General features: G+C 39.8%; 4 protein-coding genes across 4 annotated transcripts in view; 2 read left to right on the top strand and 2 right to left on the bottom strand.

Moving 5' to 3' along the window:
* Window positions 1-26829, top strand: part of LOC128259510 (dynein axonemal intermediate chain 4) — a 41960-nt gene that overhangs the window by 1811 nt on the left and 13320 nt on the right. The window lies entirely within an intron of this gene.
* LOC128259507 (uncharacterized) overlaps window positions 1-26829 on the bottom strand; it is a 50150-nt gene that overhangs the window by 16125 nt on the left and 7196 nt on the right. The window contains exon 2 of the mRNA XM_052991906.1: window positions 5657-5713. Coding sequence (XP_052847866.1) covers window positions 5657-5713 — 57 coding nt within the window. The remainder of the gene's footprint in view (window positions 1-5656; window positions 5714-26829) is intronic.
* Window positions 1-26829, bottom strand: part of LOC128259566 (uncharacterized) — a 35155-nt gene that overhangs the window by 2141 nt on the left and 6185 nt on the right. The window contains exon 2 of the mRNA XM_052992049.1: window positions 8702-10656. Within this exon, the coding sequence (XP_052848009.1) occupies window positions 8857-10656 (1800 nt within the window). The 3' untranslated portion in view covers window positions 8702-8856. The remainder of the gene's footprint in view (window positions 1-8701; window positions 10657-26829) is intronic.
* Window positions 1588-3238, top strand: LOC128259512 (uncharacterized). The gene is made up of 2 exons (XM_052991912.1): window positions 1588-1901; window positions 2367-3238. The coding sequence occupies exons 1-2, from the start codon at window positions 1893-1895 to the stop codon at window positions 2865-2867; spliced, it is 510 nt and encodes a 169-aa protein (XP_052847872.1). The 5' UTR covers window positions 1588-1892; the 3' UTR covers window positions 2868-3238.

Below are 26829 nucleotides of genomic sequence, written 5' to 3'. Positions count from 1 at the left end.
TGCCTGCTTAAGTTCAGAGCCAACTTACTTCTAAGTAATACCCTACCAGTGCATAAAAAGGTAAAGAGGTGAAGGTGGCCAGGGACCCGGTTTCGGGACAATTAGAGTGGGCCATTGCCATAAAGTTATAGAATTCATGGCGCACGTCTTCCACAACGCATTTCAGAGTTTACTTATTACTGCAATTTATCTGTCCGACGGACAAACTTTCGGGCCACGTTTCATTAGCCATATGCTGGTGTGCCGGGAACTCTTCTCATTTTCATTCTGTTGCGTAAGTGTGCTTGGGTTTTTTACGAGTGCACATTCTGTGCGCGATATTAAATCCATTTAAAGAGGAAAAGACATGTGGATTGCATACATACATGTAGTTGTAGTTACTGATGCATAGCAATGAGCCAAGTTCCAATTAATTGCCAAAAGTCGTAAAATGGTAATAATTTTATGGCCCTTGCTGAGCAGCTTGCCACCATGAAAATAATAAATTTAATTGATTAAAATCTTAAGATTTATTGTGCAAACAAGGTTATTGAATGGAAAATGCCAGCATAAAATAAAGCTGTAGTAATAAAAAAATAGCGGGGGATATTTATAAATAGCTAATTAAATAATCGAGAATTGAACTCGAAATCTTTTTATTTAAATATCTGTTATCTAATCCTTTATAAATTCCTAAATATGTATATATGGAAAAGAAATTATTTTATAATAATAAACTAGGTGAGCTATTGTCCAAGTTACTTATGTAAATGAAATCGATCGCTGGCAAATGCTAATGAAACGAATATTTAATACGCAACAAATTAAATACTGGCCCCTGGCCACCTCTCGCATGCTTGTCGGGTAATTAAAGTAATAATGTTAAGTAGAAAACACGAGCGAATCTATGTCTTTTCCGCATTTCGCGGCGTTGCATAAAATGTTGAACAAAGCGCGTCGGATTAGATGGTTTTTATATGGGATTGGGTTGAAAATTGAGCGGTGGCGTATGTGAGATTCCAGTGGCCATGAATGGCAATGGTAATTCCGTTTTGCAGGCTCCCAGAGCCAGTCACCAAAACGCCGCTTCCGATTTAACAATTCAGGAGCAGAGAGGCTGTGGCGAAAATTGTTTTGTTGGCACAAAATACTTCAAACGCTCTACTGAGCAGCGACCGCGCCCCAAGCAAGGGACACACTAAGAGAAAAAATTACAAGAATAATAAAAAAATTTCAAGTTGTTTTATCTGTTTCAAAATATGCAAAATTTGTATTTTATATTTTTTAAAAATAAATTCGTTTCTTTATAGTCTCATTTTTCTTAATCCAGGGCATTCTTTTTGTACGTTCTTAAAATATTTTCTTCAAACAAGAAAAATTTAAATAATATTTTTGAATTGAATTAAACTAACAATAAAATATTTCTATAAACTTAAGCTTATGCCTTTAAAACCAAATCAAAGATAGCACGTGGATCTTAGATTTTGTATTTTATCCTTAAATAAATATGTTGTTTTTAATAAAATAAATATTAAGGTATTTCTCTCAGTGTTGCAACCAGCAACAAGCTGTATGCAATAATTAGGCACACGTAACTCTGGACGCGACTGTGGTGCTGCACATGCAAATGTTGCGGCTCCGTGGAGGCTGCAATGCAATCGACACCGCCGCCGACGAAGATAATGATGGATAGGTGGATGAGAGGGAACTCCATAAGTACGCCACATGCGGCCATGGTGCACTGAACCTGAATACCGCATCCATATAAAAGCACCATCGATACCAGCCGGCCCACACAGTATTGAAAGCGAACGCGCGCCAATCGGTGGTCGGAGTCGACAAACTAAAGGATTAATTAAAGGACCTGATTATCCAGCATCAACAGGAACATTAACAACATCTACATCAACAAAATGACTACAGTGAGTCAAGTTAAAGCTGATCATTTTGGTCAACTAAAAATCAAAAATATTGAAAATAATTTTGTGACCTATTTATCAACATAAAGCAGTTTATTGAAATTTGTTGTGTAAGGTGTTAACTTTTGTTTAAACAAAATTATATATATAACTTTTTGTAAAAAAAAAAATTAACAACTACACTAAAAAAAATCTTATCTAAAAATATTTGACTTTTGCAAACTTAATTTAACTTAAAGCAGCTTATTGAAATTTGTTGTGTAAGGTGTTAAATTTATACTATTTTTGATTATAAGATACAATTAAAATTAAAACGTTTTAACCCAGAGGATTTTGCCTCAGTTTCAAATCAATTTCCTGTCCTTTACATTCCAATGTATGTTTCCTTCAATTACTATCAATTGTACCACTTTCCCCCAAGGAATAGAACACTTAACACATCCTTCCCTTTGATTTTCACCCAAAAAGATGTCATTATCGGTGGCTGGTAAAGTCCTTGCCATAATGCTCCTGCTGATAGCGACGGGAATTCAGGCGCGGCGCCTGGGCCACCGGCGCCTCATCATCCACGTGCCGGTCAAGGTGAAGACTCACCATCACACCCACACCGTTTACAAGGTGCTCCACGGATCGCATGGCGGCGGTGGAGGAGGAGGTGTGAAGCAAACGGTGTACAAAGTGCTTGGCTTCTCCACACACGGAGGTGGCATAGCCAAGGGAGGAGGAGGAGGTGGAGGCGGAGGTGGCCATGGAGGAATCGGCGGCCACGGAAGCTACGATTTGGGCGGAATGGGCCATGGCGAAATCACGTACGAGGACATGCACGGATGCGAGAGCGGCAAGGTAATACCGGCGGCCAGGGACATGATTTTCAATCACTACTCGCGACACGGCGAGGAAGGTGGCACTGCCGAGGATTATACCGAGGAGTTAGACGACTTTGTAGACCTAAGGGATGGCTGGTTGTGAATAAAGAGACGTGTGCGAAATCCCCACCGATTAATTATAAAATTCCAGGCAACATTGATCCCCTCTCCACGTTTACACTACGCAATTGTTGACGAAGCCCAAGTCTCGACACCGCCAAAATTCCAATAGCCTGGAATTTGTGTCTTTGTCTTTGGCTACCAATTCGTATTTGTATTGTTTAATTAGAAAGCAGTGGGGTGGGCGCAAAAAGAGGGTGCTATTTGGTGGGGTCCAGAGGAAAAGACTTGAACATCTTGGCTGCAGTCGCGCACTTGAGGAAAACTTGAAGTATTTGCATAGCTCTCGACTCGGGCATGCGGCATATTTTAGTGGACAATTAAAAGAAACAAGAAACGGCTGAAAGAAGTAAATGGAAATACTCATAGATTCGAATAAGATGGCCAGACAAGTTTAGCTACTTTATTAAATTGCCAATGCAAATGCCCCTTGATGGGCAATCATTGACTTTAGAAAGCCACAAATTTAATTATGAAAACAGAAAATCATTTCCTAATTGAAAGAAAGATATTTTTAAATCTTGCGATATTTAATACTTGTTTGCAAATACATTAAATTCCTTTGACTAAGCATCAGAGCTTAAGAGGTATTTTAAAATCATTTATATTAATCAAGATTTTTCAAGGACTTGATATTCGTAAGAATTCAGGTCTTCTATTTGCACTTTGTCTTAATCACCTTTCGAATATCCGATTTGGCATAACTTCTAATCCGTCTTTTCCAAACACCTATTGATCAATCAATTGAATCGCCGCCTGAGAAACAGCTATGAACTGGAGCATCAGATTGGCATCAGTTCGCTAGAGCCTGACATAAGGCAGATTGATCACTGGCCGCCCATTCTGCTCCCCGGCAGATGGCTCCAATAAAGATAAGCCCAGTGCAGATTCTCCATTCAGATGCGAGGCCAGGTAAACACAGGTGCCGCCGTTCGTTGAGCGCAGAATAATTTGCGTGTAATTGAAGGCGACATCGCGTCACGAGTCGGGATGATAAATGCGCCTGACCGTTCCACGAGGAAAACCCGATCCAAGTCTATAAAGACACTCGACGGGTGGCCGCCGTTCGGTGGTCGGTGGTTTCTATGGTCGTTGCTCACTGGTCGCACCTTGGGCTGGCGCCAACTGCTCAGTCCGAATGGATGAGGCCTATTTAAAGGCATTTAGCTGGTAATGACATTTAAGGCCAGCGATGTAAATCGCACCACCGCACCGGCAACATTGTTGCAGCGAAACGAATTAAAGCCCCTCACGCACCACCAACAGATGAAGTTGTTGGGCCTGAGCCACATATAATCCACTGGACACTTGGTAAAGGCTCGAAATCAACTGAGCGGATTAAAAATTGAGCCCACTGCACGCGGGAAAAATTTGGGTGCGAATAACACTAACGAATCATGATTAATTAAAGCCCTTATAGATAAAACTTTAAGCTCTGACAATTTATTGACAGTTTTTAAATGTTTCTTAAGTTCAACAATATAACAAGTTTAATTAAAATATTTAAAAAATATATACAATGTCATATCATGTATGTTTTAATGGCTATGTCTTACTTTCCAGCTTTCTGACAACCTAGAAAATCCAAAAATGTCCTAATTTTCGTGATCTACAATATAACTATTAAGTAGCCTAAGAACTTATTTTAATTTTTTGACTTTATGATTATATAAAAAAACTTTCTTTAAAAGGAAGGCAATATAAAAAAACTAGACCTATTTAATGCCGAAATCCTTTTTGCTCTGTATGAGCCACTGATCTGCTTATATCCACTGATGACGAACTTAGTCTGCAGAGCTTTGTCCATCAGTGGCTCGGCTTTCGCCTGTGTGCCTGTGCCCCTCTACTGTATGTCTGTCATTTCCTGGCTTTATTGGATACGTTAAGCCTCTGCACATATTTGCATCCTGGCTGGGCGAATGGCTGAAGGCAACAAAGCGTAAAACGATTTGGCCCAAACCAAATAGGCAGTCGGCCCAGAACAAGTCCGGTACTTGGAATGGGCGTGGATTGGGCTATTTGAGTTACCTTTGCAATATTTGGCCGCTTCGACAAATGCCTCCAAATGCTAAATACATTTTGTGTCGTTGCCGGCATTTGATTTGCTTTTCACTCTCCAGCCTGCGGTCTAAATAAATGTATTGATTTTGGCAAATGGCTTTTGCCCGGTCAGGAAAGCTCTCAATCTATATTTGCACCAGAGTGGTACATGTCCATGTGCCACCCAAAAATCTGGGTTTTAATGTCAACTTTTAATGCCAAACTATCATTTCACTTTCGAAAAATGTAAAATTGCCGAAAGATTAAAATGCAATTATAAATTATTATATAAATAACTTTTAAATTAAAAATTGCAGTTATATTCGTATACGGTTAACAAATTATAATTCATTACATTTCTAAATAGTACTTAAAAGAAACCAATACAAGTATTTTCTTCACTGTTTCCCTGCCTCACTTTACCTCCCCTTCAAAATAAACTTTTAAACTGATTTAAGCTCGTTTCAATCAGCCACAGGACATTTAAATGTGTAAAGTCCGTCTATCGACGAACTTTTCCCTTGTGTGTTCATTTCGTAATTGAGGCAATCCTTTCACCGTCCTTATCCCACTTTCACCCTTTCGCTGACATGTTTAGCCTTCGTCTAGCCTTTGATTTTTCATTTTCCCAGCCACAATTTTTGCCCATTTTGCTGTTTGCTTAATTGGTTTCATTAGGGAAATATTCGGTTTTCCATCGAGGCTTCATTTTTGCTACACCCGGCCACTTACCGTCCTTTCTTTTCGCCGAGCGGAGGATGCCAAAAAAACGACGCTCCTGAATCGCACCTGAAAATACAGAGTGAAGGGGAAAAGTTAAAAAAAGTTGGTCTATAGTATAAACTTTAAGGAGAAAAAGTTTTTGCCGGGTGGGTGTGTAAGATGGTCCGAAAGAACCAAGATCCAGTTACACGTGTCGCAGGAGCAAAAAAGCCAGGCGGCATAATTTTCACAGAGTGACAACTAAATAAATAGAAGAGGGTGCCACCGGAGGAAGAGTCATGGGCAGATGGCAAAGTTTGAGCGAGGATGGGGGCAGCCACTCCGTCTGAGGCACTAATTTTAACACCATTAATTTGCGAGGCAGGACCAGAGGAGCAGAGACGTCGGGTTCACAGCGTAGAGATAGAACAGAGAATTTTAAATGAAATGGACACAAGTTTTATTGAATTGAGTGGCACCACGGGCCAAGGAAGGAGAGGAGAGCAGGCGAATGCCAAGGAGCTGCTGCCATGAAGGCCGCTCCGGAAACGGAAACGCATTACTCTGCTCCTTTGAGCGACTGCTCCTGCTCCTGTTCCTGCTACAGATTCTGCTACTCTTGTTGTTCGTGTGGCCAGCACTTTGCCCCACACGTTTAAACGCAATCGTAGGGTGGTCCAGGGGTTGTAAGCACAGAGGAAAAAACAACAATAAATTTTAGTCAAGATTTGTACTTCAACGTTCGTAATATAAATACTATAGAAATAAGGATAAATTTATGTTAATCTGGAATCTGGCTATCTTTAGATTTTAAAAACTATTAAAAAGCGTTTTACGAGATAATATTAGACACACAAATTTGATATCTAGAATAAATACAAAGCCCATTTTTATAGTTCAACTCTGTTAAAATATAAATAAGTTAAAAGAATTTAAAAATCTGTTAAATCTATTAAATAGTATGAAAACATGATTATACTAAAATAATTTTTCCCCGTGTAAGTATTGGGTGCGGTGGCTTTGCCACCAATCAAAAAGAAGTGGCAGCCAACCAGAAGTAGAAGTTGTGGCAAAGTTTTTGATTTCATGATATATTTATGGGCATCCGCTGCTACTTTGGGCCCCATCCAATTCCTTTGAGTAATAAACTCGGGCCCCAAAGGCCGCTGCAAAGGATGCGGCTTACAACTTTAACTAGAAGTTATTAATTTATTTTATTTTCAATCTCCATATACATATATTCGGTTTAAAGCGGCTGCTGCTCCGACATTGCATAATAGAGGTTTGAAAGTAAAATGATTCAGTGGTTGTTGTGGTCTCCGGCACGTACAAAACCCGCTAACACAGATAGCAATCGCTGGGAATTTATTCGAATACCATGCGGTGGTTGAGCTCGGTTTAGTGCAGGTATTTTCGAAAATTTCATCTGCAATTTGCGCACCCAAATAAACCGATAAGCCGGGACTAATGTCCCGCAAAGGACTCGCAGGACAATTGGGCACGGGCACTATCGAGATGAGTGCGGTAAGTGGAACGGGACATGCCGTTTTTAATGGAAAAAAAGCGAATCGGCATGGATTCAATTAAATATTAAATAAACGATATCAGCAAGTAGCAATATCCTTCTGCCCCTCACCATTCCACTCAAACATTTGTGGATCCCCCGATATTGAAGAGAAATGCAAACGCAATTGCAAATGCCTGGGAAAACTTTATGAGCCAGCGTAATCCTGGCAATTATGTGCCGCCATCTCTGTCCCCCATTATCCCTTTCTCGCTCTCTTTGTGCGATGGACCTGGACAGGAGCAAACATTATCTCCATATTGCATAAAAGTATGAAATGAACCAATAAGAGAAATACACATGCAAAATACACTGTAATACTTGATGTGAATTTGGGTAAACGATTAGGGATACATTTAATTTAATTTTAAATTCGAATTGAAGAAAGTTACATTTGTTCTATAAACAAAAAAGTAAATACTTGAATAAATAGTTTCCTAAATAACATAAGAGCATCGACATTTTCTTATATTCAAAATATTAAAATACAATTTTCGTTTATTAACATTGCAATTATCGGGTTTAAGGTCTTAAACTAACGTTATGATTTAATTAAATCCTGAAATATCCGTTTGGTTAAAGTGTATATGGACGGAAAAGAACGTGTTGCTGCATGGGCATTAAATTCTGATGAGAAATGATTTGAACAGGTGCTGCAGTGGCATCGCTAGAAGAAGCTCTGAGGAGGAGAGGTGAGGCTGGGTGGGTGAGTGGGTAAGTGGGTTTATTGAGAGAGCTTGGCAAAAAGCCTAATTATGTATTCATTAAAATGGCAAACGCCAGAAGGATGCACGTTCCCGTGTACGAATGTCTGTGAGAAGAGCATCTGCATCCCGGGCTTCGACTCCGGCTGTCAAATGAAAATACTGCAGCCGAAGGGTTGAAAAAAGATGAGCAGTCATGAATGCATCTGACTGGTATACATTTTCTGCATAATGGCCCCACTTTTTGTGTGTGCTTGCGGGTCTGTTCTCACATTTTGATTATATCTATCTTGCCTTGATAACCTAATGTGGAATGACGAATGTGTGAGCTCTTCCTGCCTGCTCTCTATCTATATCTGAATGAAATGCCCGGGTAATGATTCCTAAATACACACATTTATCATATTTGCACGAGTTTTCTTTGAATTGAGTTGGGAATAGCTGTTAATGTGTGAGAGCAGGTTGAATTTATGTGTTGCTTAGTTGCCTGATTGAAGGAAACCAGTTAAAATTATTAGATTGGGACTTTATAGGAATTTTTTTTAAATATAACCCAAAGGCATACCCCTAAATTTTATTGAAATTTTAATGACGTAACCTTAATTAATCGTTTAAAAAATAGCTTTCTTACTGGTATCCGATTCAAAGAGGCTTGTGGTTAAATTTTATAAGAACCAGTGTTTAAAAGTTCAAGCCAACCAATTAGGGTCGCAGTTCTTTAAAAAAATAATAAATATAATAAAATAATTTCTTATTAGGTTGGTATGCAATTTAATGTATTTGAGTTCATAATTATTAATTAGTTACCTAAATCCTTCTTAGTTCTTGTTTGTTCTTTTGGTTGCAATCTAATTTGTTTGAATTAAAAATTATTAATTAGTAACCTAAATATATGCTATTTTTCCTAGTATGTCATTCCTTCCAAGTTATTGGTTGTTATTTCGGTTGCGATCTTTGGCTTCTTAGTTGGAGAAACCACCAAAGATGCCTTTGAAAAAGCGGTAGATGGGCTTCGGGATCTCCACGGCAAATAGTACAGAGCTCTCCTCTTCTTCCTGGACTCCAACTGGCGAAGCAGACTGGGAACGCTTGCCATCGCCAAGAGATTGCTTCTGGAAAAGTTTCGTCTGCTCGCTAAGATGATTGAGGATCAGCTGCTGTATGGCAGCCTGCTCCTTTTGAATTTGGGTCATGCCATTGTTGGCCTGCAGCTTGAGCGGCTGGCTCACATGGACATTGCTGGCCTTGATTAGATCCTGGAAACTGATGCTTCCCGAAGACGATGCCTTGCCTTGGACCACTTCAGGAGCGGGAACTAGAAGGGGTAGAGCAGCCAGATTCACTGGGAGCAGGACATTGGCCTCACCCTTTTGACCCTCATTGGCGATCTGATTGGCCAGTGGATTGGGAATCAGGTAGAAACTGGGCTTCTGTGGCTGCTGCTGCTTCTGGGGTTCCTCGGAAAAGGCACGGAACTTTCCAAAGTACTGGTATTCGCCACTCTCCTGGTATCCAGCTGGAAGATTCACCACCTGAGGCTGGCCCTGGCTTTTGTTTACGAAGAAGGGATTCGGGAGGAGTACCAAACTAAGACCCACAACCTTGGGGAAGTCCGTGAAGGGATTGGGCAGGAAGGGGAAGGGTTTGGTCTCCTCGTAGATGTGGGTGTGCTGCGTCACATTAGCCGTGGAGTTCGTGGTAAGATTCAAGTTCACATAGGTGGGCTCGTACTTCTCGAAGGGATTTGGCAGGAAGGGAAAGGGAAAGGGAAATCCGGGCTTCTTCTGGTTAGGATAGTAGTGCGTATGGTTGTGAATGTGATGGGTAACATTGGCTTCCGAGGTGTTCACCACAGAAACGTATTCCACCTTCGGGTATGTCTGGAACTTATTAAAGTGGTTTTGGTACTGGCCCAAGGGCTGGGATCCGTTGATCACCTGCACTTCCTGATACTTGAAGATCTTTTCCAGGTCTTGAACACTAAGGAGCTGGTTTTGGTTTTGGGTTTGACTGGGCTGTTCATACGCAAACTGAATCTTGTTGTCGCGACCTTGTTTTGCCGAGTGTTCTTTGGGGATTTCATGTTCCTTAGTAATCTCATTGGAAGTGGATTGTTTTACTTCTATGCCTGCTTGCACTCCTTCTGAGTTTATGGTGTTACTTAGCTGAACTAGCTCGTCTTTTTTAACTTCTGGTTCAACTTCTACGGGTTTGCTAGCATCAGAAGATGCCACATGAGAGCTGATTGAGTTCGACAGCTGAGATTGGATTTCATGGTTAACTTCTGGTTCAACTACTACAGGTTTGATAGCATCAGAAGGTGCCACTTCCGAACTGATTGAGTTAACCAACTGAGATTGACTTTCTTGGTTTCCCTTAGTAACCTCTACTGGATTAATCGCCTGAGAAGGAGCAACTGGAGAATTGTTGGAGTTGTCTAGCTGAGATGGACTTTCCTGAATGTCTAGAGCATTGATGGAGTTAGCCACTTGAGGTTGGGTTTCCTTGACTTCTTCGGGTTTGATTGCTTCGGAAATCGGTTTTGCGGGAATTTCAGGAGTATTAACAGGACCAATCAGCAGAGGTTGAGTTTCCCGTATTTCGTTGGCAAGTTCCTGCTGGACTTTCAAGGGCTTAATATCTGCCGGAGAGGCGACCAACTCCGAAATCTTCTCCTGATCTACAACTCTTCCCTGAGTGGCCAGTAGAACACCAAGAAGGACCAGTAGACGAAGAGAATGCTGGTGGAGATATTGGAAAGACTAGTTGTAGAATTACCAAATAACACTCTCTCTTGACTGACTTACCATGATGAAGTTTTCAGTTGAACTGTGTCTATCCAGAATATTCCCTGACTATTTATACAAATCCAGGACAAAGGTCACTTACCTAATCTCTGCAGGAAATGCCCACCAATCGATCAGCAAGTTTTATTTCAACTATCTTCCATAATAACCTTGGGCACTTTGGGTTCTTTTGCTATTATCGCTGCGATTTGTGTGATTTGTGTTTGGCTGACTTCACTTAAAAAGGCGCCAGTGGCACGAATATCGGTAAAAATGGAATTGCACTTAAGTTATAGTGCGCCAGTGCTATCTGTTCAACCCCTCCCACCATTTTTCGCCGGGTTTATTTGGGTCGTTTTACGTGCAACATGAAAATGCCATTGTTTCCGAGGCGCACAAAAGGAAATCTATGACTCGCTTTTCAATGTTTTTGCTCGATGGAAAAATGCATGGGCGAGTGCAAAAGACTGTCGTCTGTGTGGAAAGTGAGTCGCAGCAGGAGCTTAAGGCTACAGCGTTGGAAAGCGGTTGAGAGGCGGGGCGATGAAAATGTGGGAAAAGGGAAGTATCGGGTGGGATTGGGATAGGGTTTTCCGGGGCAAGTGCACATCAGCTGCATATTCATGGCAAGAGCTTTATCTTCGGAACTTTGTCTCCGCCCCATTTCCCTGGCCCATTGACATGTCGCCAGGTGAGCGATGAGCATGAGCCCTACCTGGTCATTGACATGACAAGTGAAGAAGGGAGAGGAAAAGATTGGGGCAGAAAGAGACAGAGCCCTGCATACTGGGCTCCTGCTGGGCTTTGTAATTGAATTGCCCGAATTTTTGGCATACTCCAATTTGATTGAAGGTTTTTGTCACTGACAGAGAACTCCCACTGATTTGAATCGATTTTTGAGTTGGTCAAAAGATGAAAACGACAAAGTTGATTGTAGGAAAAAATCAAAGGCGATGGAATATTTACACGCAATATACAGATTTTCTCAAGTAATTGTTGTGGAATTCGGAAATCTAAGACAAACTGTTTATTCGTTAATGAAAATAAAAATCAGATAACAAAAAAATACTTTAACTTTAACAAACATTAAAACAATTGGAAACAACATTTTGTTATGTTCTAGTATCTTATTAGTATAAGTACAAGTAGGTATAAGTATCTAATTTATTTAAAAAAAATAATAAATTTAAAAAAAAGAGAGATATATACATATATTTTTATATTTAAAAGGCTGTTACATTCAAAAGAACTATATCTTCTCAATATTCTGTAATCGTTAACAAAGAGTATGTAATATTATTAATAAAAAGCAATTCCAAAAGGGGAAGACTTAAATTAACATTGAAAAAACGTTGTCTATAAGGAAGTCCGACAAAACAGAATCTCTCCTACAGGTTCCCCTCAACTTCTTTTCCGTTCAAGTTTTCATTTGCCCAGCTCCATTCATGCATAATTTACACCTGAAAAAACAATCAAGGTGCAATTATTTTCTGATTTCCCGACAATGGAAAGTGTGGCTGTTTCCACATTGTGATTTCCTTTTTTTTCGCAATAAAAGAAAACTAAAATCTAATCACTTGGCAGTTAAAAAATTCAAAGAGTGGAAATGGGCAGCGAACTGAAGCCCAGAACTATTCAAAAACCGGAAAAGCTAAAGTTTAAGTTTAAAACGAGGCTGAAGTTGCTGCTGGGCCAAAAAAAAAAATGGTTTTGCGCAGCGGCAGATGAGCTGTTGAAATTGCAAGTGCGGCACTTGCTCAATTTTTCATGAGCCTCCCACTAGTCGATTTAAGCATTTCTGCTGGTGGGGCTACACAATATCAAGTCGACTTTTGGTTGTCCTTACAGGGGTAAGAATTCATAGCTTGGTTCGTTTTATTTCCTTAAAAATACTTAATCGGTATATGTTAACTTGACAAGTTTCCTGTCAAAAGTAAATTTAAAATAAACGGATATATAGTAAAAGGAGAAGTATAATAAGATAATAAAAATATTTATCTATGACATTTGTTTAGGATAAGGCTTTAAGAACCTAAGCAATTCGTTGGAAACAAGGATATTTGCTTGGACACATTTTTGTTCTTATTTACAAAAAATTATTATTAGTTTTAAATTGATACCCACTCAATATACCGAAAATACTCTATTGGAAATTAACTCCTCTAGCAGCTGAAGATGGTCAAACTGAGGCCAAGGAATGCGCCATAGCCGCAACCCACACAAGCTGGTCCCAAAATCGCAACTTTGGATGCAAAATGAGCAGAAGTGGACAGAAGATTTGAGAGGGGAAGATGCAAGGAATGGGGTTCTGTGAAAAGGCGAAATTAGCAGGACTGGCAGTTCCCTCGGCTCCAAGAGCATCCAGCAGAATTCAGAGTCTAGATTCCAGCATCCAGCATCCAGCATCGTGGCCAGACAATGAGGCGAGCTGCGGCCCTTGACTTGGCCAACTCCCAAGACCCCGGCTCCGAAGGCACACGAAAATAATAAGGAATGAATGTAAATAAATGGTGCTAGGGGTAATGGCAACGGATGGACGACAAAAACAGAATCCCCAAGAGGGGTGGTGGGGGGTCAAAAGACGCCCAAGGCCAAGGCAGCATCATCATCATGGTCAGTGAGATAAGCCCGGACCTGGATCGGTGTGGCAGTTGCAGTTGCAGGCGAGGGCTACGTAGCACGGCAGCCCACCACGCCAGAGGGGGTGAGGAATGGGGGTAAGCACAGTCAGGGGAAGAACAATAGCAACCACATTGAATAAAAAAATAAAGATCGTTTATATTCCATAAAAATATTTAATTTGTTGTTACGGGCTTATATCACAGTGATAATATATATTTAAGCAACTACACTTAAATAACCACACAAGTTTTATGTAGACTTATATTTCATAACAATCTATACATCTTATGTCCCAGTTTCTTTCACGTCCCAATTTTGAGAACATTGTGGGTAAAGATTAAAAATTACCAGTTTCCTAATTCCAACATTTTTTTAAAAGTCTAAAAGCCATTTTAAAACGTTTTAAGACCTTTTTTTCTTTATTAATATCACAAAACTAATTTTAAATAATCACACACTCCAGATTTATTTTCCATAACATTCTATGCATTCTACAATGACCATTGCAAATACCAAAAGGTGTAGAAGCTCCTGGTTAACCACTCCTATTATAAGAATCCCTGCTGTGCCGTTTGCGATTCTTCTGGCTGAGCTCCTCCGCTCTTTTCTCTCCTTTTTTGGGCCGAACTCTTTCATTTTGGGTGTGTGCAGTGCAGCGGCGATAAGATCAACGTGTGAGCCCGGCCAGTGCTGTGGCATCTGCAGCAGGTGTTTTGCTTTCAGGTGCTGCCACACAATATGGGTAACAAGTTGCACCATCCTGGCCAAGTTTATCGCCACATAATTCACACGGAGCCCTCAGCCGAGGAGGCCACATCCGAATTGATTGACTCCCGCTGCGGAGTGGGAGTGGCAAGGTGGGAAGGTGGGAAAGTGGTAAAATGGAAAAATCAAATAGCCTGAAGCTGGATGGGGAGACTTCCACCTGCAACACTCAGCCAGGACCACGCTCCACTAGGCAAATATGGCAGACGACACAAAGCGTTCGCACATCGCACATCCCACATTCATCACATCCGCATGTCGGTGCCATCAAGAAGATCCGGCCATCATCGCCCGTTCTCGCTTAGAATTCGAAACATTTCAGACAAATTGGCGTTGCTCTTTGAGCCCCAATGTGTGACAAAATGGAAGGCAAACAGACCGGACCAGACCAGGATGGATCCCCCTTAGCCCCATTCTCCAGCTGGACAATGCAGGAGTGCAGCGGAGAGTGCGCCAGCAGCCCTTGTTTAATTTATGCCAAAACATTTCTGAAGCGACGTTGACGACGTCATTTGGCCCGGACCGGCTCACATTGGCCCACAGCAGTTAGCCCTGTTCTCGGATCTGGAATCTGGCCTGGGATTGAGGTGTCACTTGATATGCAATAAATAAGCTGCTGGGAAAAGTGTTAACGAGCCTGTCGAGGCAGGGGGTTGCCATAAGTGGTGCACAGAGCCAAAACTAGAATTTAAGCGTTAGCGATTAAAAACAAGGGAATATAAAGTATATTAAGGTACTAAGATACATTGAACTTTTAATCAAAATCATGGGAATACAGAAAGCTGTAAGAAATTATAAGAACTTTCACATGTTTCCATTTAAATTTAATGAAACTAAAGATATACAATGAAGGAAGAAAAGTACGTTAAGAATGATAAAGTAATAGTTTGTACATAATTTTAATGTTTGAGGATATCCTTTACATTATCACATGGTATACCTGACAAAAATGTTAAAAACTATGAAATTTGCAGTATAAACTACATAAATTCATTTGTAGTACACTGTAGCTCCTCTCCAATTTTCTCTCAGTGTATGGGGGAAGCCTCTGTCGAGGGCCTTTGGACTCCGGAGAGAGCTACTTTGTGCTGTCTGTTTTTCCAGCAGCTTGCAACGCCTTGGCGCCACAAAATGAACGCCATTCATGGGGCAACGTGCAACGACAAGAATGTGACCCATTTTTAGCTCCAGTAGCCATTCTCACCTCCCCTTGTCTTGCCGTCTTCCCGTCATTCCCACATTTCCCCCCGCATAACAAAACCCAACTGAGTATGCTGTTGTTTGTTTAAATGTTTGCCCATATATGGTACAGCCAGCTATATAAATATGTGAACAGCTTTTAGCACCTTGCCCCCGCACTCGAGTGGAGTTCTCAAGTGGTTGGGGCGACAGTTGAACGTGTCCCATTCCCAGTTGCCATCCAGCAGCTCCCATTGGGATCCGGAGATCCCCCGTAGAATCACCCGGAGCACGTGCGTCCGCCAGACAATGGGAGCTTAAGAAACGTCTCCTCTCGACCCGTCAGCTAATGCTGAAATGGGGACGGGAACGGGGACTCCAGTGCAGCAGCATTGCTTCTTTTTCAATAATAATTCCCTTTGGGTTCGAGCAGCCGGCGATATTTTCTTTATTTTTTATTCTTCGTTTCATTGTTAATGCACAGGGAAAAACTTTAAGTATTAAGGCTGCTCGTTTTGGTATACCATAACACATTTATGTTATGAAATGTGTTATTTTATAAAACAATTTTGATTCGCAAAGTTTTTATAGTAAAATTTTATACCTATAAAGTCTGAGCATCAAACAAATTTGATTGGCATTACTTTAACAGTAGAAGTTATACAACAAATATATCGATATGGTTTGTCAAAATTTTGACATAGTAATTGTTTCAAACCATAAATGGGTAACTTATTTACTGCTCTCAAACCAATTAGTTTAATGGGCATTACGAAAATAAGCTTTTAGGTATCAGCACAGAAGTCAGATTAATTTCTTAAAACAAATTATCAAATTAATCAGAAGTAAAGTCAATATTTTTTCTGTGTGCCTTTTGCAAGGCGGGGCCATTTTCAATTAAGCAAAATTAAAAATTTATTACGAGCCACGACCGAAAGAAAACAAAGGATCGGAAACAGGAACAGCAGCAGTAGCAGAGGGCAGGGAGAAAAGCAAATTGCAGAGTAACTTGGGGTAAAAGCGATGTTTATGTTTTCATTAAAAAAAGGAGAAACTGAACCAGGTTGGGATGTGAGATGGGATGGTTTCTATGGAATGAGAGCCCGGTGCGTCGGTGGATGATTGGGCTGTTCGACCCAAAGGCATCATCGTTCCCGTCCGTTATCCTTTGGCTCGTTTTATTTGCACTGAAGTTTTAATCATTGAAGTGACACTGACAGCCAGTGGAAAAGTGGTGGCATCACTCTTTTTTTCGCCACTGTGCCAAACGGAAATTTCTGTCAGAGGGCCAACCAAATATTTATGGGTTTTAAGTGATTATTGAATTTGATAGGCGGCCGCCAAACGGAAAACTTTCATATGCCCCAGCAAAACGATATTAAAAAAGTTTTTCATAACGCTTTGCAAAAGTTTGAATGGCGCGCAAATAAACGGGTTGATAAATACGATTTTGATGCGGTTACTTGATTAATGTCGATAAAGTTCACTTTTGGGTATCTGAAATTATTTTATAAGCGTTGGCGTTTGTTTTTAATTGTTATTTGGATTTATTTGAAATAAAAAAAACATTACAAGTTAAAAACAAAATTGTACTGCCTAAATCTTCTAAACATATTTATTAATATGACCACTTAAACATTTACGACATTTACTTAAAAATAAAAAAAAACAGCTTAATTTTAAAGTTTAAGCTCATATTTTTTGTAAGAAAATTTAAACATAATTTTTTTAACATAACAAGCTGCAAGAAATATTTTGTTATTTATTTTTCTAAACTTCTTAATAAAGTCTTCATTTGTTGCTCAATTGTTATGTTTTCAGTACGAAGGAATAGTTTATCAGGATTTTCTCATTTTGCTGTAATTAACTGAGCCTTCTTAATTAAAGTAGGTTTTTGAAGTTTCAAAATAAAAAATTATTATTGATTTTTTTTACCTCTTAATAATATCTTCATTTGTTGCTTAATTGTTAGGTCTTCAAAAGCTTTTAAAGCAAATTCAATTCACAATTGAACTAATTTCGAATTTTCCTATAACTATTTGATCCCTCTTAATTAGAGCATGTTTTTTAAGTTGGAAAATGTAACCTCATAATTTGTAAGTTATCTCGTTAACACAATTTAATTAACTAACCTTTCCCAACACTCTTTCGGGTGTCAACTCCTCGCTCCTTCGTTCCCTTTATTCCCTTTGTAATCTGTGTCCTCTTTCCGCTTTTTCCTCTTACATCAGTTGGCGTTATATTTCAATTAGCATAGCGCAACGAACATTTATACGGCGATAAGTTTTCTTCAATTAAAACTTTGTAAGACAGACACACAAAGCACACAAACACTGGCACGCACACATGCAAATTACCGAAACTTTGGCATAAATTTTAATTAATATGATTTTCTCGGGCTTTTGTTACTTTTAGCTACTTCATAAAATGTGGAGTGCATTTTGAGTAAATATGAGGCGCCACTAATAACACACTTCCGCCCCGGCAACGGTTTGTTTTCTTTTCCCTTTCAGTTTAGGGGTTTTTAACAATGGCGGTGGAACGACTTCCGCAAGCACACATGGGGTTTAACGGTGGGCTTACGGTAAAAAATACGTTTCGTTCTGGGTTTATTTGTTTTATTTGTTGCACGTTCTCGTTTTGTTTGTCGCTGCTGCCTTGTTGTTTCAACTCGTATTTTTATTCTCGCTTGTGGCAACCCTTTGTTTTATTGCATAGTATTCTTTCTTTATTTTCGCCTCGCTCTTTGGAGGTTCAACGGACTTGGGGATCGGGCTTCTATATAGTCAGTATAGTCGGGAGCCCCGCTGAGCTGAGCTTTTTGGCCCGCTTTTGCCGGCGACACTACACGACAACACGAACCGAGACAGACTGAGCCGCCGCGCGAAAAAGGTTTTTGCAAACTGTTGAAAAATCGCACGGAAAATGTGCGAAGCGAAGCACTTGCCGAAGTCGAACAACGCAAAGCCAAGCTTCGTGTCCACATGTTGCTAGCAGCAGGCACACAACAGCAACATTAGCTACAGCAGCAACAGCAACTACAGCAGCAGCAACAGCTACAGCAGCAGCAACAACTACATCAGAAACAGCAGCAGCAGCAGCAACAACTACAGCACCAACAACTACGGCAGCAACAGCAGCAACAGCAGCAACAACCACTACAGCAGCAACAGCATCCCGCAGCAACAGCAGCAACAAATGTTGCCAGTGCGGAATGTTGCTGCATGCCAGAAACGTGCGCATGAGAAAATGTTGCCAAACGCTCGTAGTATGATTGTTGTTGTTTTATACTCTTAAAAAGGGTATAGTTTGATCTTTTAGGTAATTTTTTTTAAGGTATTATACAACGTTGTTTATAAAACATTAATTCTTAATTTTACACTGTATCTTTACTTTGACATCTCAAATTCTTTAACTTCTGCAGAATATCAAAAGACTTTAACTTTTAATCGTTAGTTAATTAGACATATTAGTGCTATCAGACCTTTTTCTGTTATTTTTGATGAAACATTTTTGTTTTTGATGATAAGAGTTTGTATAACTCTTATTCCTTAATATCAAAATAACTTTACTTGAAATCATAATTATCCGTAAATAAACTGGAAACGGTTTGACTCCTTCCAACATTACATTTTTGTTCTTGATCCCAAAATGTAGAATGTTTAAAGCAAGTTTTCACCTACAGATAAAAGTATATTTAATTTTCTTTAAAACAATTTTTTTGTTTAGCTAAAAGATTATTTAAGTTTGAAATTAGATTAATGTTTTTAAACCATTAGTTAGTTTTGACAGGGTGTTTATACTTCGTTCTCTGCAGCCGGTAATCCTATCTGGTTTTTGTTGCTGTTTTTTCGTTTTAGGCGGGAAAATATATGTGTTTTTTTCTGCTGTTGTTATTGTGGCTAGCAGCCAGCTCGTTGTCTCTTTTTGTTGTAGCTGCAACCAGCCATGTAGCAGTGATTATTTTGTCAATTGCAGTGACACAAAGGCATCTATCTCTAATACCAGAGTCACCTCGGCCTCAGTTCCCCTCTCCTCTACTTAGAGCGATTATTTCGATGTTGTCTTTGTTATTTGGGAGCTAAAGAGAAATACTCAGTAGAAGGTAGAGGAGATGGCTTACAAAGCGGGCTTAAGTAGTTGCGGATTGTTAAGAGAGCTTTGAGGGCATTCAATTGATTCCCATTAATGGCAAAGAGTATTTCCGACAACATCAAAGTGCTCCACTCGAATGATTCACTCGCCTGTAATGGATACCATACCATAGACATACATATACTTGTGCCTGTATAATTTACTTAGCTGATTAGAGGATAAGCGGATTATGCAAATGATGGACAGCCCATAAACACAGTTCCATAAAGTAAGGGATCCTGAAAAACCAAATAATTTCCAGCTGCAGGCAAAATCCGGACATGCACACGGCCTGCCAATGAATTTTTAATATAACTCACGCATATTTTATTTTAAACCAATTAAAATAATTTAAAAAAAGAATGCTTCGACATTTAAACAGCTTTCCCCCGTCAGACAATGGAATGCATTAAATGTTTGTTACCACAGAAAATGAAACATGTGGTGGCTATGTTTAACCGGCTAAAAACTATTTTATTGTTTTCAGTAGCAGTTCTTTCAAAAGGATTTCCAATTTCCCAATTGGGGTCCAAATATAATTAACGAAATTGAATGTGATTTTTTATTTGGGTAAACATTAGGTTTTTGTAAAATCACACAAATTGGCTTAACTAGTGGGTGAAACCAAATATCATTATAAATTGTTTGTACAATAACAAAAACAAATACATAATCAACTATTTATAGATTTAAGGCAGAGTATCAATAAATACTTCAGCTCATTAACTAGACTTAATTTTATGCAAAACATTTAATACATTATTATTAAATGTTTAACTGTTAAATGCTAGAAATTAATTAACAAATTGAATATCTAGCAGGCAATTTAAGTCATAAATTTACTTACTTTAGTTAAAGATGTCTTGTATACATCGTACACATACCTCATTTTATAAATTGGTAAAGATGAATGGGAAAGTATTTTATTTAATGACACATTTAATGACTGCCAAATTACGATCAACCGCCGCTATTAAAGCGTCATGCCAGCCATTAAAGAACATTTTCTGGGCACCATAAAAAAGGCTTGTCTAAAGAAAAAAGAAAATCGACAGTTTATAAATTAAAAAGCTGGCCACAAAACAGAGCCAGCAGCCCACAGCTCCGCAATCGGTTTCCATTTCCTCCTGAAATTAAATGAAACGAAATCAAATGGAGTAAAGTGAAATAAAATCAGGCAACTGTAGCCGTTGCTTCTGACGAAATTAACGAAAATCATTTCAACAGTTCCTGGCCCACTCGAAGGGGGATTCCCCTTGCCAGGAATCCAAGGAATCCAGAAATTCGCCCTGCCAGCATCCATAGAAATGCTGGTAATTAAGCGCTCTTCAGCGGTTCACCAGTGAAAAAATGTTTAAAAGTAAAAACGAATGAGGAAAACATGAGAAATAAAACGAAACACAACAAATTAAAATGGAATTTAAGCAGCACTAAAAGGACGAGGCGTAGAAGCAGTTGGGAGCAGTCATTCAGGACCAAAAACAGGACCAGAAAACCGGGACAAATGCAAACAAGTTTAAACCCAAGGAGTGACTAAAAGCATTTCCGGTTCGGCCAGGCCAAGAAAAACTCAAGGAATGCCCCGAAAGTATGCTAAGGAAGTACTACCGCCGTGGAGCTACCAAATAATGCCACGCCCATCACACTGTTAGAAGTTTTTGATTTATAAATAAGATTAACTGATAATTTCCGGTTTCAGTTTTCATTTTTCTCATTTTAACTATGACTTTTGCAAGCACAAAAATTTAAAGACATTAAAAGATTATCTTATATCTTCGTACTTTGGTTTTAAATTCTTTTATATGAGCTTGCTTGTTTCAATATCATTTATAATCACATTAATCTAAATTGTATATTAATCAATCAACACTAATATCTTGATAATAGGATTTAATTATAGTTTTATACTTTTAGCAAAAGTCTTTATGAACTGCCGTATGAAACTATATTTTTAATCGAATAAAATTGGTAAGTATGTTGTGTAGAACTTCCTGTGTAAGCCCGGCGAACAAAACGGCTGCTGGCAACAACAACAACAGCAAAAGAAGTAGCAGCAACAACAATTCAGAACAAATTTCTTTATAATATACAAAGGAAATGCCAAGCTGATGGTCCAAAACGAGCAGACAAACAGGAGAAAGCTGGGAAAGCCGGGGCAAAAGGGGGAATTTTGCCAAGAAAGCGTAGTCCAATGTGACACAAACATGTGTATGCTCAGCTGGTGCCTAGGCAACAACAAAAGGAGCAGCCAAAGGATTACAGCCAATGGGGTTGGGGAGCTGGAGTATTTCCAGAAGGCAAAAGGATGCCAAGCGACTTACGTGCGTTAATAATACGCATACGACACGTTGTACGCAGTAAAGGCAAACCCTGGCACTGACTCTGGCCATACATCATAAGGTTGCCCGGAGTAACGTCAACAGTGGGTGGTGAGTGGGAGAATGGGCGGTGGCATTGTACGGCACCGACCTTGATTACGTTTGCAGGCTCACTGACTTTCCGCCGCCCACGAAGGAAACGCAGGTCCTTGGCAAACGCATAAAATGTATTTAACACACAATTTATGTCTGCACGAGGCGCTCAAATTTACAGCCCGCAGGCAAGTTGCTCGCTCTAGGTTTATTTTATTAGAGCAGAAGAAGGAGCAGCCGCATCCTGCCAGCTCCAGGACACCTCCAGGAAACCAGGATCGCCCCCACTTTCCACCCGCTTTCCGGCCGCTTTGTTTACCAGCCATTTGTTCTACACATAAATTGGCCCGCGGGACCATCAAGCAAAAATCATATGTTTTATACATGGCCAAAGTTCGCTCATGTGAAGGGAATAAGCAAAAAAGTTTAATAGACTCGACTTTAATATTTCAGATTTTGCCCTTTTCTCGCTGCGTCGGAAACAAAAAGTTTTTATTTTGATTTTATGACTTTGATGTCGTCGCTTTTTTGTGTGCAATTTTTAAGGATTGTAAGCCAAAGTTGACATGGCAAAAACGAAAAAAGGGGAAAGTTTTATGAAGTTTTTAAAACCCAGTGGAGGGAATATTATGATGGAAAATGAGTGATATAAAATGCAATGATATAATACGTAGTTTCAAAGTCATAAAGGCTAAATAATTTGTGGCTTACTGCTAATAGATGCAATGAATTCATTTTATTTAAATTATGAAAATTAATTCAAGTACGAGTTTAATGGTTGTTTCAACATTATGGACTTATTTTATGATCAAACTTTGTCTGCATCTGTAAATCACAGTCCCTTATCAAATAAAATTCAACTATGTTGTCATATGAAGAAGGTTAAGAGCATTCCCAAACTTGACAAAACCTCAAAGACGGCTTAAAAAGCCGAAAGTACTCAAATCTGCTGCTCACATGTGATTTTTTCCCCACGCAGGACAACAAAAACCAACGAAAATAAAAGGAAAAACTTTTAATTTTCCGCAAAATGCTTTGGTGGAACCTTTTCTTAACAAGAACTTTTCATTTTTAATTAAATGGCAGAGCCAACCGACTCCAATGTTATAGAACAGGAAGACGGGGGTCCAGCAACTCAAAAAGTCTGCGGTCTGGGATTCTCAGAGCTGGAGAATCGACGAGACGGAGAATCCCAGAGCCAGTCCCCGTCCCGCCTCCCACAATAAAGCTCAATTAGTTAAAGACGAGCGCGCGCTGCTCAATCAAAGACCAAGAAAAAAGCTAAAGCCGGAGCAGATCCGAACGAAATTTCCGCTGCGGCCCAAAAATCGTGCATTATTGTTTGTTTGTTTGGGCTGCTTATCAGCTGGGCCCAAACCAAGATCACAAAACCCCAGTCACTCAGCCGGGTACAGTGAAACCTTAGAATATGTAAAGTCTTTCACAAAAATATAAAATTTCTTGTTTTCTTAAATCAAGTATTATAAAAATATATTTCTAAAGCACCAAGTTTTTAAGCTAAAAATCAGTTTTCAAAAATTAATTAGTAACCAAAAACTGTCTGTCTCAAGTACTTAACAGCTGTGGCCAAAGTAAGATGCAGTCTCGTTAGGTTTTAAGTTATTCTGATGTTCAAAAAACCAAATGCTTAGTTTATTGCATTTTTTTTAAACATCCCTGAAATTTTGTATTAAAAAATATTCTATTTGTACTACTGTACCTAGCCAGTTTCGGGCGTAGAGGCAATTGCAGTCACGCATCTCACGAGTGCGCTATTATATTCTCACCTTATGATGACTGACTGCTAGGCTGCAAAACGCGAACCGAAACTGGGATTGAACTGAGGTGCCACTCTTGGGAAAGGGGGGAGAATTTGGAGGGGCTTGGCGAGGGTTTCGAAGGGGCAGGATGACGGGGGAATCGGGCGAGGCAATTGAAAAGCCGCAAACAATAATTGCAGTTACCTAAGCTGAAGCCCAAAAACCGCAGCAATTTTTGTGTGCTGCCCCTGAAAACGGGAAAGGGAATGCGGCTCATCCTGTTCTTAGATGATTTCGGTGGGTTTAGGGGGTTCAAACGGGTTCCGAGAGGTTCTGGAGGGTTCTGAACGCCGCGAATTAGGCAAATTGTCTGCAATTTCGCGTTTTCTTTTTGTTTTCTTGCCTTCCGATCATCCATCTTCCATCGATTGCCTTTGCCTAAATGTTCGTGTTGAGGAAACTGTGTTAAGATTCGCTTGTTGTGCCGGTTTTCATAATTCCAATAGCTCCCCGCTCATCTCCTTCATCACGGGATTCCCCGCGATACTTGGAGTTCATGGGTTCAGCGGGTTTGCACTTGTGTGTCATCCTGCCTCGCGTTCGTTCTTTCTTTTTTCCCTGATCCGTTTCTATGCAGTTTGCCCTGCAGCCATTTTTAGTTGTCGAGGACGACACCCACAACACGGCACCCCTTTTGCTCCCCGCCCCTGTTCCTTAACCCGCTGCTAACTGAAGCACCTTCATTAACATACCAACTTGGTAATACCAACTGCGAACGGAGGAAACAGGGGCCTAGAAGGAAGTGTGCTAAAAAGGGGATGCAAAATTTAAAAATATGTTTGGGTTTATTTACGCATGGAACATCGCGCATGTAGCAAAATTATAGTAATTTTAAGGGGTTACAAAATTAAGAAAAAAATGTCATTGTTTTATTTTTAATTTTTTTATAAATAACAGTTTGATCATATCACATGTTTCAAAACATAAAAAAAGTATTTCCCCTTTTGCTGCGACCCTGGAAGGTTTAGGTATATTGGTTTTAGGACTCAAAAGGAGGGGCAGCCTGCTGGGGAGGATTGCCCGCCTGTGGGTAAGGAATTTCAGCTTCGTGGCTCGGAATTTTCTGTAATCCGATACAATTTAGCGGCTTAAAGCTTCTGCCTGCTTGACGCTCGAGTTTCTCATCATCTTGCCAGCTCGTTGTTGTTCCTGTTGTGTTGTTGCTGTTATGACTAAGTCTCTTGTCCCGCCTCCGCCCCTGCAGCACTCATCCCACCCCCGATTTTGAGATTCTTGGGCGAAGTAGCAAAGGAAGATCCCCAGTCAGGCACGCGTTTCGTTCCCTTTTTTTTGTGTTCCGCCTATGCCTTTGTTTTGAGTCCCTGTCATACTACGGCCTTCAATTTGCTGCTTTTATTGCTAAGGTTACTTTTGGAGATATGAGGATGAAGCGGAGGGAAAGGATTCGTCTAGATACAGTGGCGATTAACAGCCACTTGAATGAATCCCTCACACTTACCGTTTCGCTCCCACTGTCAAAGTGGAGTTGAAGTGAGTCTGAATCACTCTTAATATCGCTGCATTTTAATTAGAAATTTAATAATTATTTTAATCACTGCGCTTTAAATGGTAAATGATTTTTTTTTTCATACTTTTTAAAATATTTCTTATGGTAATTACGATTTATAGTTCAAGTTTTGTAACCACCTCAAGTTCATTTTTATATGACAATCTTCCATATTTCGTTTTCTTTTTTTTCTAGTGTGCCAAACACATTTACTTGCCATCAAATATTCCACAGAATCCGCTTTGCGTGTTCCCCCACCGCCAGCACTCTCTTTTACTGCTTTGCTCAGGAATGCAAGACAACAAAACGGAATTATCAAAAATAGAACCAAGACAGGGGTAAAAAATAAAAAAATAAGAGAAAGCTGGGAAATTGAAACAGAGAAATGCAGAAGAAATGACAGGAAAGGCGTATGCGAAATGCATGTTGTGAAAAATCTAAACAATTTGTGCAACAACTTTGCTGACGGCTACGAAAAGGATTGCATAGCTGGGGTTACAGACAGTAAAATCGGGGATTGGGACACCCACGGCATATATGTGGCATATGGTAATTGTTTTTGCAGCCCTTAGCTCCAATCCGGGGAAGGAAAATCTCTACTAAAGTGCTCCCCTCGTAATTGCGTTCATACATAATTATTATGCTGCGTGGTTTTTTGAGTGGGGTATGGGGACCCTTGTCAAGGTCTCCCCATGAGTTATGCTACATTTAAACTAAATTCACTTCTCCTAGGTGGAAAAAGCAAAATGCGAATGTGAGTGCAAGTGAGAAAACAAGAGGAAAGCAACCCGTCGTTTATTTTTCACTTTTTTTCTTCCACTCAGCGACCCATTAAATGGCAGAATTTTCCCAGCCACCCACTCAGAGTGGGTTAAAAAATTGCATTTAATTCCATATTGAAGTCGCGGCATTCTCGTGTTCTTTTTGTTTAACTTTTTTTGGCTTTGTTGTTGTTGCGGCTGCTGCAGTCCGTTAAATATTCATAAAATCAACTTTGGCGGGCGAATAGTGAATAGAAAGAGATTGGGCGAGGGGGGGAAAGAGAGAGGACATTGGCCCATTGCTGCACACTGAAACGGATCTCAAATATTTGTTTGATTGGGTTTAGTTGCTGTTGGTAAATACATATGAGTATGCAGTATATGCCCAGATACTCATATTTGCACCGGGAAAAATAGGAGAGCAATTATTAAGAGGTATTAGTTTATCTGCCGCCAAATTTATTATTTCTTAGTGCTGTTACCTAAAATTATTACATTGTTTGAAATCATATTAAGGAGACATTTAAAGGGCTTTATCAGAAAAATCAGTCCATTTGTTGGGGTTTTTTTAGAGAAAGTATTTGACGGAATACGTTTAAGTTTTTAGTACATAATAATGCATTTTTCCAACAAAATGGATTTTTAAGTTTCAGGTCTTTCCTTCTTTGATCCTGCAACCAAGAGTTTGATTTTCTCAGTGTAAATCCTTACAGCCAAAGTCTGTTTGCCTTGCTGGCCAGCTTTGAAATATGGAATATTTATCTAATGTGCATCAAACGGAATCCCAAGCAGCCAAAGAATGGAGCATGGAAATCGAGCCGGCAGCACATGGCCAATGAAGTTGAATTGTTGAGCAGCTCCCACAAAAGGCCACGTTAAGGATATTATTATATTATAAGTCATGGTCGAATGAGCCCATCGTATAGCTTTAAGCACAATGCAGGGCTTCC

The sequence above is a fragment of the Drosophila gunungcola genome (genome assembly GCF_025200985.1).
Source record: "Drosophila gunungcola strain Sukarami chromosome 3L unlocalized genomic scaffold, Dgunungcola_SK_2 000005F, whole genome shotgun sequence".
Lineage (NCBI taxonomy): Eukaryota > Metazoa > Arthropoda > Insecta > Diptera > Drosophilidae > Drosophila > Drosophila gunungcola.
Note: the sequence above shows the minus strand (reverse complement) of the source record. Positions and strands in the feature narration are given on the sequence as shown.